We start from the raw sequence: 13,586 nt of genomic DNA, 5'->3' as shown, positions 1-13,586 counted from the left end.
TGATATGCCAAGGCAGGTTGATAGCTCTAAGAGGTCTCCCCTTCTCTGAGGATAAAAGGAAGTAGATGGGAGGGGCGAGAGAGGGACTAGGAGGAGAGGAGGGGAGAGAAATTCCAATCCAAATGTAAAGTAAATAAATGACTTAATTAATGGAAAAATTTAAGAGACATATCTTTGCAGAGAAAGAAGTACTCACATCTGCATGCAAAACCTGAACTGTTTCCTTAGAATACATTTTTTTTTCTAGAAATTGTATTTTCCTCAGCTCATTTAGGGCAGTTGTTGTTGTTGGTTGGTTTAGTATTGCTTGAGACACATACCTAAAGAAAACTGACACATTAAAAACAACAAAAACTGTTTTAAATGCTGAACTCCAAATACAAGTGCAAAAAGGAAACATGTTAATGAATGACCTTGTTCTCTGTGAAGCAGTGACAGGATTTTCTTAGCTCACACTGGGCTGCTCTAGAGTTAGCTCATTACCTTTAGTTCCTGACTTGTCTTTACTTACAGTTGGTCTAATATGTAACGTTACTAAATGTTCATTTCTGCATGTGAAACTCCCTGTTTGGCTCCGGCTTCTTTTTCCTGTCTCCACTCTCAGAGTTCCGGGTGCTTACTCAACATTGTCTTCCTTCACCACTAAGATCCTTTGTCTCTAGAGCAAATTCAATTCTGATCCTTCTGCCCCCAACACCTCAGTACATGCCTAAATAATTAGCACTGGTCATTGAGGTCTCGGGTCAGACACAGCTTCCTGTAGAAAGCCCACGTGACCATTCTCATGGTGCCAGGGAAGGGAGAACTCTTATAGTAGATGTCTTGTGCAAATTCCACACTATCAACATTTAAATTCTTCTACCAGCCTACGAACTCCTTCATGGTGGCCGGTGTGGTGCCTGGAAGGAGTAAGAACTCCTGAGTTCTTGTTAAATGAATGGCAAATGAATGACAGAGTACAATCGTACCTGTCTCCCAAACTTCTTAAGCAGTGATTGTGTGAGATAAGGGAGACCTCCTGGAACCAGAGGTAGGTCAGGAAATGATATTTCATAGCTTCCAAGGCATTTGGCAGTAACTTTGTGGCAGAGATTTTTTCAATCACTTAAAACATCCTGAGTGTGAAGTTCTGGGGAACCTTTGTCTTTTTCTACGTCTGCTGAAAGGTGAATTTCATCATCATAAAAGGAATCTCTGAGGACAAAGGACTGCTTGTTTAAAAGACAGCTAAGCCCTAAGATTAGCAGTGAGGCGCCATGCCTAAATGTTTCCAGGGCCTGGGGTCAGCTCACTTTAGACAGACCTCCAGTTTATGGCCCCACACCTTGAACACAGAAGTGGGGGAGGGAGGTGAGGGAGAGGAAAAGAGAGAATAAAGATCCTGGTGGTGTGTGGAGGAAGCGATAACTGGAACTTTACATAGCTAATGTATTAAGAACTAAACAAGCTGTGCATCAGCCAGTTTCCCAGCCTGCAGGAGAGCTCCCCAATGCCTGTCACCTCTTAGTGCTGCAGCCTTCAACAGATCTTATCAGGAGTGCTTTATCCCAGTGCCTCAAGGACAAACTCTGTATTTCCTACCTCCTGGGGTACAGATGCACTCTGAAGGCTGGAGCTCTCAGTGGTCGAAACTGCTCTAACCAAGTGTTTTCCAGCTGTCAGTCAGGCACAAAGCTATTGAGTGGCACCAAGTATCACAAAAGCTAGTACTGCTTTCTGACACTGGGATGGCAGCCTTCAGGACCTTATTAGAAAGAGCTGGGCTACCCCTGCCACCAACCCCCCCAGTTGGTTCTGCCCCTAAGGCTATAGCCCTTTGACCCCAAGACATTGGACTCCCCTCAGTCACTTTGAAAAATTTCTTTTCTCTATATTGTAGTTGTCAACTTTGTTGTCTTAAAGCACAAGTTAAAACTAAGTTCTTAAGGCTGTGATGTATTTGTGTTCCTGACAGGTGAGACAATGGTGCAAATATAGAAGCGCTATCCCTGGAGAAGAGAGAAATGTATATAGAATTCATTAGAATTTTGTTCTTTAGCACCAGAGTGACTGGTGAAGGGTGGGGGAACCTCAGCTAGGACTCCTTACCATCGCTATGACAGGAGAGGCAGGCAGGGGTCTTATTGTGCTGTGACGAAAGTTGAAAGAGTAACAAGGCCCAAGCTAGCTGAAACGCTTTAAGGTGGTTCCCATGAGTGTTGTCTTGAATAAACATCCAACTATCACACATCTGACTCCAAAGCAGGTTCCCAGTCCTCTTCCCACAAAGCTCCCTTCAAATCTTCTTGGGACTGGTCCCCTCCTTCTTTAAGCTGTGGAGAGTGAGGAGGGGCCTGCTACAGGCCAGTCCTCTCCCCTGAATGCCTCTCTGAAAGCAGCCTAGCAACCAGGTGACAGTAGATGAGGGGCCTCCAGGTAAGGTATGAGCAGTACCCAAACCACATTGGCTCTGTTGGCTGCTTGACAGACAGAACATAAGCATTATTTTTTCCTTTTCAGTGTAACTTATTTTCAAATCAACAAACCTGAGGCTGTGAGGGACAGAGAAAACTCAGTTCAAACAAAGGCATTCATGGGGTGGCATTGGCCCCCAGTAATAACAAATAAATCTCTGGCAAAGACATTGCTAACATTGGCTAGGCTGGGACTTCATGATTCCCGCTGACATTTTTGGGACCTGACTTTCAAGTTTCTTCCTTTGGCCTTCTTTGCACAGATTGGGAAGGTAGTGAGCTGATCCAGTTCATGTTTTTCTATCAGCAAAACCTTGTTTTTGAGGACCCAATATGTGGAAGTCTGCAGGGATCTACAGGCAGAACACAAATTTCTGAAAACGCAGGGAACTTCACTGCATACAGTATGATTCCAGAGAAGGCCTCCTACCTAAATACACAGATCAGCCAAGAGGCTGAAACCTAGATCGTCTATGAGTTGAATCCCAGCTCACTTACTGAGCAGCAGTGGGATCTTTGGAAACTCAAGCTCTCTATGCATCCATTTCCATGCCTCTACAAATGGACAGGAAACTAATATTTCTGACCTCAACAGCGTGGGCAACTGTTGCTTAAATATAAGTTTCAGGGTGTCTATTCAACATTTAAACTTGGATGGGCCAGGGAAATGGCTCAGTGGGTAAAGGTAATTGACACCAAGCCTGATGACCGTAGTTCAGTCTCTAGGAACTATATGGTAGGAAGAGAGAACTGACCCCCACAAGTTATCATCTAACCACTACACATGCATTATGGCATGTGTGCATACACACACACACACACACACACACACACACACACACACACACCACAAAAGTAGTAAGTAAAAATGTAATAATAAATTATACTTAGCACTACATCCATTGGGCCTCAGTGTAGACCTACTGGTTCTGCTTTATTACATATGCTAATTTGTAACAACCCTGTGGAGTGAGTACTAATAATATTCCCTTTTATAGATGAGACAAAATTTGAGTAACAGAGACGTTATAAAACTACTCTAGATAATGACACTTGCTTCTTTGATTTGTGTGAGAATTATGTAAGATGGAACATGCAAAACATACCTAGAATATAGTGTTGATAAACACTATCTTTGACTGTTAATATTCAGGCAGCCTGCTTCTGGGTTGCCTAGCAATGTATGATGTCATCATGTGTTCCCAGCCAGATAGACGCACCTAGCAGGTGTGGTTCATTTTCTTGCTCCATAAAAGACCAAACTGCCACTTTGTCTCTCTCTTGCCTTCTTGTTCTTGCACTCTTTACCTCACTTCTGCTCTCTCCCCTTTCTCTGTCAGGGCTTCCCCTCCCCTCCTCCTATCATGTCTGGCTTTCTCCTTCTCTCTCTCTTTCTCCATCCAATAAACCTCTTTCATATAAAATCTGTTGTGCCCATCATCATTTCAATGACAGTTTAGCAATGTTCTGCTGTTATTGACTAGATTAGCATTACTTTAAGTTGTGATCATGCAGTAATTTACAATGTGGGAAAGTGCAAAGGTTTTGGCTAGTTCCATCTGCTTCTTCAAAGGAAACCCTGCATTATTTTAGGTAATACTACACAGTTATTATTGGCCTTCACAGGATTAATGGCTCTAGGAGGGGAACATATCCCCTGAGGCTGCTCACTAAGCACAAGCCAAACTTCCACTGGAATGGCAGGACAAATTAATCACTCCCCCAAGCCTCTGAGTACATGAAAAGCTAAGGGAGCACAACCTTGTTCAACAGAGGTGATTGACAAGCTCAAGGATTCTGAAAAGAAATTCCAACTTGTAGGCAGTCGACTGTTGCTCTCTGTTGCTTCGTAAAGGCAAGAAATGATGGTTCTATGAGCAAGGAGTGGAAGGGGAACAAGCTTTGAGTTCCTGTCCTGTGCCAGGAACTTTACATCTTCTATCCCATTTATTTTCTCAGTGGTATCACAGGCAAGGTGATGTGACTTTTACTATCTTAATGATGAGAATTCAGGCTCAGGGAGGAGATATGACCTTCCTGAATTCCCACTCAAAACTGTAAGTGCTGAGACTAGAATTAAGGTCAAACAAACTTCAGATACATCTCATTCCATAATTTCATCCATAAATCCCAAAACAAAAATATCATTTTTCCCTCCTCAGTGTCCTCTGGTCACTCTTTTAAATCACAGTGGTGACTCAGCCAGAAACATGAAGACTATTTATATCCCTTCTCACTTGATCCTTTCTCATTTTCCTTCCATTTCCAAACAGGAGTCATAAAATGGTTCTAGAAATTCTGCCTCCTTAGCATCTCTTTCTTGTATCATCATCTTTCTTCATTTTTCTTGTCTGTATTCACCACTGACTAACTTCATACTTTACAGGAGAAAGAGGAAAAGGTATAGGGAGCCCTCTTCCTCCCTCAGTTCTTGTGTGGGCTCTTCAGATGGATCTAGAAATGCAGTTAATATACTCTAGCTGATTAACTACACAATACATAATTGTTTTGTTAATTTCACATGTAAATGGGGACCTTCACAACAGTGAATTCTGAAGGAATGATCAAAACACAGAACTTTCATACTATTTAGACAAAGAACAAAGAATCTGTGGCATAAGAATCTGTGACAGTTTGGTATCTGGGCTAGGGTAGTAAATTCTTGGGCCATCCATACAGAGATGCATAGCAAATGGGTGTAGATGCCATTATAAGATAAGGGTTACATCAAACTGTTTACTCAAGGTCCTCAACCTAAACAAGTCTCTTGAGACCAAAGTGAATTACCAGCTTTGGTATGTGAAGGCCATTCCTCCTGAAAGAAACATTGACTTGCTGCATGTCAAAAGTGCAAGCCAAATGTCCCTTCTCAAAGTTACATGTCCTGAGATGATTTCAGTTTGAAATAATCAATAGTCCAGGCTGGCTTATTTTGAAATTGAATGTCATTCGCTCCTTCAACTGCTATCAGGCTCAGATACTGATGTTTGGGCACATATGTGTTAAGAAATGCTTAGACCATCTTAAAAAAAAATTGGAGCTACTAAACTTGATATTATCATCCAGATTCTATCTGCTATTTTAAGTACTTAGCATACATCTTTTATTAAATATCACTTGAGCAACTAAACAGATAAGTTAATAAATCAAGCAGACGATAATGTCCTCACTTATTGAGATGGATAAACATCCCAATTCTCCATCGCCTTCAAAGGATGGATTAGACTTCATCACAGGTAGAATATACTGCCTGAATAATGCAATCATTATTCAGCCTTGATTTTCAGCCAATCCCTATCTTCCTTGCAACTCTACCCACTAAATTGACTTTTTTCCTTTTGTGAAAGGACCATGTTTTGTTCTATTTTACATATTGACCTTCATATTTTCTTTTGCAGATATCACCATTGCCTCTTCATACTAGCTCCTACTTTTTACTCTCCTAGTCCCTTTATATTCAACAACCTAAATAGCTTATTCTTTTGGAAAACTCCCTGATTTTTTATTAAGTGTAGGTTTTGACAATGTTGAGTCAGCAGAGACTCAGATAAGCTCCTCAAGGCCCCACAGCTTGTAAGTGCAGATTCCAACTTCTCCTGGTTTATCAGACTTCAGATAAACGTTATCGCTTTTACGTTACTCCTCACAGCAACTCAGAGAACAAAGAGGGTATGTGACTGACCTAAGATTACACGTTTTGTAGCCTGAAATCCATGAACATTTTATTATACCAGAGAAATTCCTGTCACCAGAGTTGGAAAAACATAGCCTTGTAATGTGGGAGAAGAGGTTATCCAATTCACTATTGACCAACATCCAAAAGTTCTCTCATCACTACAAATTGAAAAACTCCTAGACAAGCATCTATAAAGTAAATTCTACTACTCAGTTTTTTTTTAAAAAGTCACCAGGCTGTTCTTTGCTTTTCCATTTGGCTTAGATAATACTCAGTCTAGATACTGCCTATCCTTTGTCTTTGTCAGCAAATGAGACCTATTGTCCTTTGTTTTGGGCTCCCAAGGATAGCAGATAAGCTGATTCACTATGTTCTCTTCTGGATAATCACTGGATGGCCAGCAAGATCACCTAGCAATCAGACAAATGTAAGTGCAGAGCTATTTCAACCTCTTGTTTTGACTTTAGTGTCTAGAAACAATTAAGTAAAGTGAGTTTTGAAAATCTGGCAACAATAGTTTCTATGAAGTCAAGAATTCAGCAGAGGAGGAGAGTGTATAGACATCAGACCAAACTACATCAGTTGTGGTCTTGGGATAACTGTTTTATAAAACTCTTAATCTACACCTAAACGGAGTAAAAAGCTCTAGTTACAAGAAAATTGAGCTGCAGGGACACTCATCACTCTTACCGCTGTGTATATGGGTATTGGAGATTCATAGTCAATGTAAAAACCAAACCTCTAATAGCCCAGGAAAATTTAGCTATAGTCAGAGCCTTTCTTCTTCTTTTTCTGGTCCTTTTGTTGAAGAAGCAAAACTGAGTTTCTACTAAAACTTGTAATCACTTTTTGAACCATATGATATTACTCTGTAACTCCTCTTGCCCACTCACTTTCATCATTCACCAAAAAGCCACCCTTGATCAATTAAGGAATTTTCAGTAGACCTAAGGATGATGTCAGAATTTAACAATGATCAGTTTTATGAAATATGTATGGGGACTTGAAAAGCAAGATAAGGTTCCCACTTCGTGTTCTTCTGAGGATCATACTTTAGCAGGTGTTGAAACCTGAATAAACTCTATAGTCCCTCTGTTGAGACCTACTTTAGTTCTTTGCATAACTATGGCTCCTCTGTTAACACCTGCCATAGCCTTTAGCATATCAGAAGCCATTTTGCCTCCAAGTCTATATTTTGATCATAAGGCAAAATTAAATTCAAGTTTTCATGCCTATGTGCCTGGGACCAGGATTTAATAGTTCAATACTTGCTGCTTAGAATAAAACAATAGATGATAAATGCATGCTCTGCTTGAGTTAAAGATCACAGTATCCTGCTATGTTCCTTACTCCCAGAAATCTGGACTTCTCTCAGTAGCTCCCCTACCCTAAATCCCAACCAATCAGCTTAAAGTGCTTTGTCTAGCTACCTAGATACAACACCATACACTTGGAACAAAAATGATTGTTTAGCTATTCAAAATGACGTAATGTTGCCACCCCTCACTTCTACACCTGGTTACGTGGTTATTACCTAGTTACATTTTTGTTGTTGTTTGTTTTGGTATAAAAAACTGCCTTCAAAAGAGACCAGCTCCCAGTCCAGATTATGAACCTGACCGTTCAGTTTTTGTTCACTGTTCAGTAAACTTCCATCAATCTAAGTCTGGTGTTTGAGTGGTCACTGCTCAGCTATTTCTGAACCCGTAACAGCAGGCACGTTCTGACAGTACTAAAGTTCTCTGCCTTGCCCATACATATTTAACACTTAAAAAAAAATCACGAGCTCCACAAGGACCAAACATATCTGGGCACAGGGTCTTTTCTGAGATGGACACTCAACCAAAGACCATGAGAGGATAAAACCTAGAACCTCTGCTCGGATGTGACCCGTGATAGCTCAGTAATCAATTGGCTTCCCATAGTAAGGGGAACAAGGACTATTTCTAACAGGAACTCAATGACTGGCTCTTTGACCTCCCCACCTCCCAAGGGAGGAGCAGTACTGTTAGGCCACAGAGGAGGACTTTGCAGCCAGTCCTGAAAATACCTGACAAAAGGGAGTCATATGAAAGGGGAGGAGGTCCTCCCCTATCAGTGGACTTGGAAAGGGGCAGGGAGGAGATGAGGGAGGGAGGGTGGGATTGGGGAGGGAATGAGGGATACAGCTGGGAAACAGAATTAACAAAATGTAACTAATGAGAAAAATAAAATTAAAAAAAAATCACAGTCAAAAAGGTTGACTAATATTTTCAGACACTTCATCTATAACATCAACATGCATTGCTTTAGAGCAAAGCAACTTCACACACACAGGATTTCTCTGGAGCCAGATGCTCTTCCTAATAATCTAACTAAAGGGATTAACAAGTTAGAGACAGAATAGGACACTAGTCGCGTCAACAATTCAACAAGTGGAAAAGAAGTCACCCAGGCTACATTAATGCCCAGCACTGCTTAGACTAAGCATTCCCTTGCTTAAAAGAACTTTACCTACCCCTGTGGTAGCATCACTTGTGCAGAAAAGAGGGCCTGGACTTATAAGATCTTCAATAATAATTTAATAATTTTTAACTAAATAGCTATATTAATGATGAGTAATTAATTGTCAATGACAGAGCTTTGGTGACTACTGATAACTTACCAACCTGTTAAATATTATAGCTGCGTATCTAATTCCTCAGACCTGACTATCTGACATCATTTGGCCTTCTCAGTTATTAATGAGGAGACCCTGGTGTACTGTAAATGGTGACCTTGGCATTGAGGATTTTTATCAGTCTTTGATTTCAGTTCTTTGTGGAGTATTGACAAATTAGACTTCTCTATCTACAGGCCTGAGCCAGATTTTGAATACTGAGAATATAATAAAGATAATGCCACTGGAATTTGGATAAAGGGTTCTGATGTTGATTAACGCTTCTTGGATGGCATTGTTCTATCTAATAATGTGTCATTTATATATTTATCCTGCTATACTTGCTATAAAATTGACACAGATGTCCACCTGTCCACTATTTTAGCTTGTGTAATAAATTATTTTCTTGAATATTTAAAGGACAATCTCCCCCACCTTTTCAGACTTCAGTTCACTATCAGAAACATTATCACATGGCTTTCCTCACCTACTGATGAGCTCTCCTTGTTATAATCCCATGCATTTCTTTAACCTGTTTAAAATATTAGTGCCAATTTAAAAGAACTTTTTTCAAGTTGCTTTTTTGTTTGTTATTTTGTGTCAAGGTCTCATGTAGCTGAGGCTGGCCTGAAACTCAGTATGTATCTGATACGGACCTATAATCCTAGCACTTTGAAGGTAGAAGAGTCATAGGATTTCAACAGCTCAGTTGCTCATATGTATCTGCTTTGAAATCAGTAAACAAATTTCCATTATGGTACCCCTGACTTCTAGTGACTGCCTTGCCAAATACTTCTTCCATGGGTAAGGAAAGAAGGACTGGTTAATAGTTTACAAAAGCCACAGATGTTCACTGTATGATAAGTTATATATCATTTGGGGACAATACAAAATACTGTTAGCAATGTTTCAGGCCTAAGAAACTACTGACAGATGAGCTTTCTGAATCCAGTTGCAGAAGGAAGAGTGTAGTTACACACTACACACTATGCACTGTACTTACACACTATGTTATGATAGTGTAGAGGCTATCCAGTGGTCCTGTAACCCTCACCATGCTCTTATCACTGCCATGATCATCACTACATCACCATCATCATCATCACAATCACCATGCCTACTGTTGGTAGGATGGCCAGATGCTAAGTCAAGTTCTGTTCCCTCACAACAAATCTCTGCTTATAGCACTGAAGGCCATGCTATTTCCAGTGAGGAAGGCCCCATGATTGCTACTCATGGTACAGCCTTCCACAGAGTAAAAGACATGAGATGCTTTGACACTCGAATTGCTAGGTATCAAATCTCTCCCATTAGCTTTCCAAGGAACACAATGTGTTGCAGCTGGAAAGAGACAGTCTGACTTGAAGCCAAATTAGGCTGGCTTCAAGCTGCTGCAATTGTCCCTGGGGAGGTAAAATCTATGCAGTTACAGTACTGTGCTCCCCATTCCCCATATAATTGGTTGTGAATTAGAACTGCACATTCATAAAACTCTTCTGTCACTTTTTGTCAAAGATTTCTCTTTGAGTTGCCTGAAATATCTATTAAAAACTTTGCCTAAAGCAGTATCTTTTGAATACCCAGCACAGTAATTTGGGTTCTGGAGCACTGGGCCAGTCTACCACCAGCTTGCAAATGGATAAATTACTCAAAAGAAATTTTCCATCCCTTACATATACTTCCAAGAAAGAATAGGAAATGCCCCACAACTCTAATGGAATCCATTTGCTACAAAAACAAATCATTCAGGTCCGTGGAACTAGAAATGCCTTATGCACACAAAACTGAAAAGAAGAGACAGCAAAATAGCAGCTGAAGCCAGAAAGTCATCACCAACAAAACAAATGATGTAAATCAAAATGAAATCCTCATTGGAAAAATGGGCTACCCTCATACCCCACATCACAGCTGAGCTTAGAGCAGTTGTCAGTTTATGTGTAAAAGAAAAAAACCACATTTTTGTATAAATTTCATGAAAAACGAACTGTTTGCTCCTTGTTAGTAGCTAATGTAAATATCACAAGAAACAGCAGTTTGGCTTCCAATAAAAAGCAGGAAGTTTCAAAGCGCTCATGCATAAATCCTGACATCAAATTGCAAGTATCTTAAGATGTTGGAGTTTGAGCACTAGATGATGTTCTTAATATATTTGTTCTTTCTTGAAGACATGAGGTGTAATTGTATGCAATCATCCTGTAGCTAGGAATTATCTTAAGAACTCCGAAGTATAAGTACAAAAATCAAACCAAGTTGTCTCTTATCGTATGTTTCTCCATTTGTGTCATTGCTTCCTGAAGGTCTCATTAGAACTGTAACTCCACTCCCGAAATCGTAGGTTTTCCTGAAAAAGGAAGGCAGCGTTCCTCTCTCATTTCCCTCAGAACCTCAGGGAGCAAGACTTACAGATAAATAATTTCACTAAACAATAATGCCTTATTGGGTAGTTGTTCCCTTTTCACAAATATTTAGCGTATTTTTTCAAATCTGTTTTCAATGTCCCTTGAGTAAAGAGAGCATGTTCTAGAAGAAAGGTTAATGGGAAAACATGAGCCACATCGTGACATTAAACACAGACTTCTTTCCCAAATCTAAAAACCACAGTCCTCCTTCATTCAGTTCTAAAGAAGACATAACATTGCTGGCTAATGGGCTGTCCACAAATGACCATTATTGAATGAATAATAAAGGAATAATAGAGACGTGATTTCCACTTACATCAACCACAAAAATCTTCTGGGAATCATCCAAAAACTGCACTTTTAAATGGAGCATCCTCGGCGAGGCCGTTGGGCTGCGAGCAGATTCAGAATGCTGTGGGTGCTGTGACAGGAAGGGGGCTTTCTCCAGGCATCTCACTCTCAGCTGGATGCGGAGCACTCGGGTCCCCCCACCCCCAGCCAGGCATCCCTACTTTCAGCAGGGCCCACTTCTATTTGCTTGAAGTAAAACACACCCAAGGGCGTTTGTACTGCTGAGTGCTGGGGATCAATAGCATCCGGGCAGCCTTCTCTTTGGTCCACGTGAAATCCAACCGGACTTTAAACGTACTGCCTTTCTGCAAAGAAAAAAAAGAGAACAGCATGGAAACAGTTGTGGCTCCCTTTTCTTCAAAAGAGCGATTTGAAAACACTTGATGAAACTTGGAGAAACTGTAAACAGCCATTCTCAGAAGCAGAAAGATGAGAGTTATTCTTATTTTATACTAGAGATTCCATGGCTTAGCTAAGAAGCCACATGAGCTATGGTTCATGTTTTAAAAATACATCATCTCTTAATTATTTTGAATTCTAAATGAAAACCGATATCCTTTATCCTTATATATCCTCATCCATATATAACAAATACATGCTTTCAATTGTTTGGAACATACTTAAGCTAAGCTAGAAATGAAAAATTTATAGCCAAGAAAATACAGACAGCTTCATGTCTACCCTGCCTGCTGCATTCTATGCCACCTACCCCCATCAATAATCACATTGATCCATTTCTTTTCTTGGAGTTGTTTCCCACTCAGTGTTTATACAAATACCGTGCAAGCCAATCCAAATGTCTCCTATATAGACAACAGGCTATTATTATGCTGTTTGCTCCTTGCCTTTTATACTCTCCGTCAGCACTGCGTAGAGGCTTCTCCCTTTCTTCACACAGTGCTGTTTTGTATTATGTAGACAAACCACAGTGCAAGGGTATGACTGCTCCAAAAATCATTCTTTCTGCCTCAACAAGGCTGAAATAAATATCGCCATACATGTCATTTCATGTGATTGTAGGTCTGTCTCTCCAACAGATCTTTAGTAGTGGAGCTGCTGGTCAAAAGTAACGCCATGCTAATTTTGCTGATCATTTCTAGGTTTCCCTTCATAAGAGCTGTTGTTGTTGAATTCTCATCCAAAATTCAATATGTTGAAGTAGTACCACCTAGTCAAAATGAATAATTCTGGAAATTTGGGAATAGGGTTGGTCTAAAAGTGGTAGTTAAGAGGTCATTACAAAAAAAAAAAAGAGGTCATTACATTCAAAGAGGATTATTGACTTGCATCTGCAGAAAAAAAGTGAAATCAGACCCATACACAGAAATGAGACTTCGATAGACAATACACTGAGAAGGTAAAGAAATGGGGAGAAGGAGATGGACACTTAAAAGCCTTGGGAAGTGGCCCCACAAGTTCCAAAAACACCTTGAGCTTAGACTTCTACCTCTAGTAGTATGAGAAAATGATTTTTTCTTATTTATGTCACTCCAAAGCACTGAAGGAAAATACCATAGTTTTTTTCATAAAAATCTGTGGTGTTCAGACTAAAAGCAACAAGAAAAGAAATCTGAGTATAGTCCTAAACTTCAATTAGTTTATATTGTAATGTATTTTGTTTTTGTTTTTGTTTTAGATATAACAAATGTTGTAAAATACCACTTAAATTACAAGGTTTGTGTATACTGGCTATTTAGTTCATATCAAAATTCTTCAAGACAACATGCAATGGTTCTTTTTTTTCTTTGTTCTTATTTTTTATATTAATTATAGTTTATTCACTTTATGGCTTAACTGTAGCCCCCTCCCTCATTACCTCCCATTCCCACCCTCCCTTCCTCATCTCCTTTCATGCCCTTCTCGAAGTCCACTGATAGGAGAGGTCCTCCTTTCCTTCCACCTGACCCTAGCTTATTAGGTCTTATCAGGACTGGCTGCATTGTCTTCTTCTGTGGCCTGGTAAGGCTGCTCCTCCCTCAGGGAAAGGTGATCAAAGAACTAGCCACTGAGTTCATGTCAGAGACAATCCCTGCTCCCCTTATTAGGGAACCCACTTGGATACTGAGCTG

At 40.2% G+C, this 13,586-nt stretch overlaps 1 protein-coding gene across 2 annotated transcripts in view; it reads right to left on the bottom strand.

Annotated features, from left to right (window-relative positions):
* Nucleotides 1-12,322, bottom strand: part of Frmd7 (FERM domain containing 7) — a 55,864-nt gene extending 43,542 nt beyond the window's left edge. The window contains exons 1-3 of one of the 2 annotated variants that reach the window (XM_060374508.1): nt 12,227-12,322; nt 11,721-11,822; nt 11,483-11,558 (exon numbers count right to left, since the gene is read on the bottom strand). In XM_060374508.1, the coding sequence (XP_060230491.1) occupies nt 11,483-11,539 (57 nt within the window). In that variant the 5' untranslated portion in view covers nt 11,540-11,558; nt 11,721-11,822; nt 12,227-12,322. Of the gene's footprint in view, nt 1-11,482; nt 11,823-12,226 lie in introns of both variants that reach the window. The other variant, XM_060374509.1, reaches the window with a different exon arrangement.
* Nucleotides 12,323-13,586: the final 1,264 nt, after the last annotated feature.

This window comes from Meriones unguiculatus, chromosome X, assembly GCF_030254825.1.
Source record: "Meriones unguiculatus strain TT.TT164.6M chromosome X, Bangor_MerUng_6.1, whole genome shotgun sequence".
Lineage (NCBI taxonomy): Eukaryota > Metazoa > Chordata > Mammalia > Rodentia > Muridae > Meriones > Meriones unguiculatus.
This window is presented reverse-complemented; position numbering and strand designations above follow the sequence as displayed.